Source organism: Anneissia japonica, unplaced genomic scaffold (assembly GCF_011630105.1).
Source record: "Anneissia japonica isolate Jap-2015-1 unplaced genomic scaffold, ASM1163010v1 scaffold17412_len611537_cov169, whole genome shotgun sequence".
In the NCBI taxonomy this organism is placed as follows: domain Eukaryota; kingdom Metazoa; phylum Echinodermata; class Crinoidea; order Comatulida; family Comatulidae; genus Anneissia; species Anneissia japonica.
The window spans coordinates 5,296-10,256 of record NW_022695890.1 but is presented as its reverse complement, the minus strand read 5'-3'; the positions used below and the strand labels follow the sequence as shown (position 1 = coordinate 10,256).

The following is a 4,961-nucleotide window of genomic DNA, read 5'->3' as shown; positions in this document are numbered from 1 at the left end:
ACACCACGGGTCTCTTCGTAGATGAGACCAGAGATACGCTTCACACCACCACGACGAGCAAGACGACGGATAGCTGGTTTGGTGATACCCTGGATGTTATCACGCAACACCTTACGATGACGCTTAGCGCCTCCTTTTCCAAGTCCTTTTCCTCCTTTACCACGTCCAGACATAATAATTCTTTTTAACTACTTGTTCGAAGGTAATTCGAAATGTGCTTCAAGTTTGCTGGCGTTGCATGACTTATTTAGTGTATGCGGACGTGGTATGATTACTAGCGTTTGTTTAAGTACGGACTTCGTAGGGGGAGTTTTGAAAGCAGTTTGTTGATTGCGAAAATTCAGCAAAATTTACTTGCCTTGGCTCTTTTTGAGAGGGAAAATTATTAATTGTCTTCACAAACTCTGAACTATTAAATGTAAAATGAATTGAACAATTAAAAATTTGCTTTACAAACCTTTCCTACATGTATGCTGTCAACATTGAAATTTGTTTATATCGTATATTCTTCGGTTGAAGTAAAAAACCAATACTATTAGTTACCAAACATTGTGTTTGATATATTAGAAAAATAGGCCTATCTGTACAGGTGAACCCAACAAATATTAAGGTTTAGCACCATGCGTGTCTTGATATTTCTTTGTTCCTTCCTGTCCCTTCTATTAAATGCATTATTAAATTTGTTTTTAACACTTGTCTTAAAATATGAAAGTTGCTAAAGTTTGAAAATGTTAACTTCATAAATGTGAAAAAAAAAACAAATGAAATATATATAGCTTTTATGAATGTATATATGATTAGTATTATAAAATGTAGTATGAAATCTATATAAGTCTTGATAGGGTGATAAACTAATAATTTTTTTTATGGGGCCTTACCATCATTTCGCTGAAACCCAGTTTCCAGATGTTCGTGTAGAGCAGAAGTGGGCATAAAAATTAGTCGGATGGCCAAAGTGAATTTCTTATTGAACACAGAGGGCCGAACAATAAATTTGATGTTTCCAGCGAGCTTCCAAAATCCTTCTAACACTGCTTTTACATCACCTTATTCTCAGTTTTAAGTTAATTCTCAGCTACCTTTTATATATGATTGGTGTCGGGCCGTAAAAAACAAGGTGTTGTATAGCTAATTATGATTGACGGACCGCAAACTTAGGATTTATTTTTAATTCATTGTCGCTGTTTATATTTGATGTTACTGTTACTTTAAAACGTATGTAATACAAAAAAACTTAAATACCATTAGGCAATCACAAAAAAAGGCAAGCAATCATTCTCTTTTGTTTAAATGGTGGCTCTGAAAAGAGCCGTTTGTTTTGAGGAAATATGAGTAGCTTATCCACCGAATCCGTACAGGGTTCGGCCTTGTCTCTTCAAGGCGTAGACGACATCCATGGCGGTGACGGTCTTTCTCTTGGCGTGCTCGGTGTATGTGACAGCATCACGGATGACATTTTCAAGAAATACTTTCAACACACCACGGGTCTCTTCGTAGATGAGACCAGAGATGCGCTTCACACCACCACGACGAGCAAGACGACGGATAGCTGGTTTGGTGATACCCTGGATGTTATCACGCAACACCTTACGATGACGCTTAGCGCCTCCTTTTCCAAGTCCTTTTCCTCCTTTACCGCGTCCAGACATAATACAGTAATTGTTTCCAACTACTTGTTCGAAGGTAATTCGAAATGTGCTTGAAGTTTGCTGGCGTTGCATGACTTATTTAGTGTATGCGGACGTTGTATGATTACTAGCGTTTGTTTAAGTATGGACTTCGTAGGGGGAGTTTTGAAAGTAGTTTGTTGATTGCGAAAATTTATCAGCAAAATTTACTTGCCTTGGCTCTTTTTGAGAGGGAAAATTAGTAATTGTCTTCACAAACTCTGAACTATTAAATGTAAAATGAATTGAACAATTTAAAATTTGCTTTACAAACCTTTCCTACATGTATGCTGTCAACATTTAAATTTGTTTATATCATATATTCTTCGGTTGAAGTAAAAAACCAATACTATTAGTTACCAAACATTGTGTTTGATATACAGTATTAGAAAAATAGGCCTATCTGTACATGTGAACCCAACAAATATTAAGGTTTTGCACCATGCGTGTCTTGATATCTCTTCGTTCCTTCCTGTCCCTTCTATTAAATGCATTATTAAATTTGTTTTTAACACTTGTCTTAAAATATGAAAGTTGCTAAAGTTTGAAAATGTTAACTTCATAAATGTGAAAAAAAAAAACAAATGAAATATATATAGCTTTTATGAATGTATATATGATTAGTATTATAAAATGTAGTATGAAATCTATATAAGTCTGAAACCACATATCCATCCATACTCAACAATACTGTATACATTTTAAACATGACAAGAACATTATATTCAAAATTGTATAATTATTCATATTATTATTATTAATATAAACTTTTATTTTTTATGCTAGATAACCTGTTTAACGTTCCCCAGTATAAATAAAGAAATATATAAGTTATAAATATATACACGTTTAATTCTTTGTTATTTTATGGTAATAAATTATATCAAAACCATGGGTTTTAATAAAATTGATATAGTTGTTCGACAGATTGTCGTTGGCATGTTTTGATCATCATTTTAGGCCTAATTAAAAAATTATGTTTATATTTTGTAGAATTAAAAAAAAAATTGAAAATGTCTTTAGTAGTCTTATACAAAACCAAATATTAAAATTATTCATTTTGAAAATAATTTGAGTCTTTTTGCAAAACCAATTTCGAAAATAATCCCATCTCAAAAAGAAACCCATCTAAATGGTCCTTCCAAAAGAAGCACATGGTTTTTATTCAAGGATTTACGGTTTTTATTATATAGTAATAATATACAAATAATTATACAATTTTGAATATATGCTATTATAATGTTCTTAAAATGTATATACCGTATCTTTTGAGTTCAACTACATTTTATATTAGTAATATTATATACATCAAAACGCTGTATGCATTGTTTTTTAAACAATGTTTAGTCCTCTAATAAATATATGTAGTTTGTTGAGAAAACACTGTAGCAACGTTATGGAAACTCTAAACGTTAGGCTCGTGTTACAATGGCTTAATGAATAATCGGACTATCATACAAAGAAACACACACATGTACGCACTTTAACGGCCTTGTTTCAAATCTCTTTTGTGTATTTGGTGGCTCTGAAAAGAGCCGTTTGGTTTGAGAAGATACAGTAGTCTACTTGGTTTTGGCCTGGGTCTTCTTTGGCAGAAGTACAGCTTGAATGTTTGGCAGTACGCCTCCCTGTGCAATGGTCACACTTCCGAGAAGACGGTTCAACTCTTCATCGTTACGGATGGCAAGTTGAAGATGACGGGGGATGATTCTGCTCTTCTTGTTGTCACGGGCAGCGTTGCCAGCCAACTCCAAGATTTCAGCAGTCAAGTACTCAAGTACAGCAGCCATGTAGACTGGGGCACCAGCACCGACACGAGATGCATAGTTACCCTTTCGCAAGAATCGGTGGACACGACCGACTGGGAACTGAAGTCCAGCACGGCTTGATCGGCTCTTGGCCTTTCCCTTAGCTTTTCCACCTTTACCACGTCCAGACATTATTATTGTATTTCGTTCTTCGGTTATTTAAATCGAGAATGATACTTATCCAATGAATAGCCACGTTTATATAGCTTGCTCAAGTGTTGCGTTTGACTTATAGCGCTCATTGGATTAACCAATCACAGACAGTCCCGCTTGCCTGAGCTTCCTCGTGACCCAATCGTCTGCTATCAACCATTCTATTGTACTATTTGGCGCGATGGTAAAGGATGTACTCATTAATTTCAGGTACAGTATTACTGTATATTATATAATAAATATGCAGTAACGTTGTATTAATAAGTACAGTAATTAAAATAGTTAATCAAGTTAAGAATACACTGCCTGGTATAAAATACATAGAAATTTGCTAAAATTAAGCAAAAATGTAAAGGATTGATTACTTCTATTTTTTTTTCAGTTCGATACAAGCGGTATATTTTTTATAACTTTATATTCTTTCCTTTATCGATTCAGTGTTTTAATTTGATTCACGGTAATAGTATTTTTTATTTTATCACAGGATATGACTATCATATATCGTATTATATAAATATCAACCTAATTATAATGCCAAATAAAAGTAGTTAGTTTCACGTCCGGGATTTATACTTATTTTTTTAGTGAATTTGCTATTTACTATCATCCACCGTAAAACCTCGAGCAGAAGGCCTGTGCTTTTTTTTTTTTGCGAACTTTGGATGGTCTTCTTTTCGAAGCAACTTTTCCAAAGTAAAGAGGGGGATTCTTTCCATAATGAATGCAGTAAATTTTGGGAATTATCACTATAAAACAAAAGGGCCACTATAATTAGTGTGTATCATGGAGTGTATTAATTAGCATTCATCTAAAATACTCTATAAACCGAGCGTGTTTTAAAAATATTTTATTTCTTTGAAAAGAAGCACATGCTATCTTGGAATAGTTATGGGCTTCTTTTCGAGATTGGCTTCTATTCGAGGCTAATTTTGCAAACCAAATTTGAGATGGGTTTCTCGAGATTAAACCAAGTTGGCTTCTATTCAATGTGTCGGTGGTAAGCAGAGTGGTAAATAATAAAAAATGTTATTTCCATAAAACGAAAATCAAAAATTCAAACTTCTCATACCAGGCTATCACATAATCAAATTTACGATTATTTCGACAGTTGTGGGGTAATATGAAGGGTCTTCATTTTATACAACGAAACATAAAAAGACGTCTTAAAATGCAGATAAATATTATACCACTTCAACCCTAATTTAGTTATTTAGAAAACAGTTCAGTAGTGACAGACCTTTCAATATACTTTTAAAACCTATAAAACAATTATCAATATATTAAATTAATAAATACTGTATTGGACACTTATGCAGGACACTTCTATGTATGT

General features: G+C 33.5%; 3 protein-coding genes across 3 annotated transcripts in view; all 3 read right to left on the bottom strand.

Annotated features, from left to right (window-relative positions):
* LOC117101566 (histone H2B, gonadal-like) overlaps positions 1-4,961 on the bottom strand; it is a 15,989-nt gene that overhangs the window by 9,928 nt on the left and 1,100 nt on the right. The gene's annotated exons all lie outside the window — the stretch shown is intronic.
* The window catches only part of LOC117101568 (histone H3-like), a 7,482-nt gene continuing 3,812 nt past the window's right edge, over positions 1,292-4,961 (bottom strand). Inside the window, exons 2-3 of the mRNA XM_033241550.1 lie at positions 3,705-3,712; positions 1,292-1,672 (exon numbers count right to left, since the gene is read on the bottom strand). Of these exons, the coding sequence (XP_033097441.1) occupies positions 1,338-1,672; positions 3,705-3,712 (343 nt within the window). The 3' untranslated portion in view covers positions 1,292-1,337. The remainder of the gene's footprint in view (positions 1,673-3,704; positions 3,713-4,961) is intronic.
* On the bottom strand, positions 3,031-3,739 carry LOC117101564 (late histone H2A.2.2-like). The gene has a single exon (XM_033241546.1). The coding sequence runs from the start codon at positions 3,605-3,607 to the stop codon at positions 3,230-3,232; it is 378 nt and encodes a 125-aa protein (XP_033097437.1). The 5' UTR covers positions 3,608-3,739; the 3' UTR covers positions 3,031-3,229.

Excerpts from the sequence above, each read along its gene's own strand:
- LOC117101564 (XM_033241546.1), bottom strand. The coding sequence starts at position 3,607 with ATGTCTGGACGTGGTAAAGGTGGAAAAGCTAAGGGAAAGGCCAAGAGC.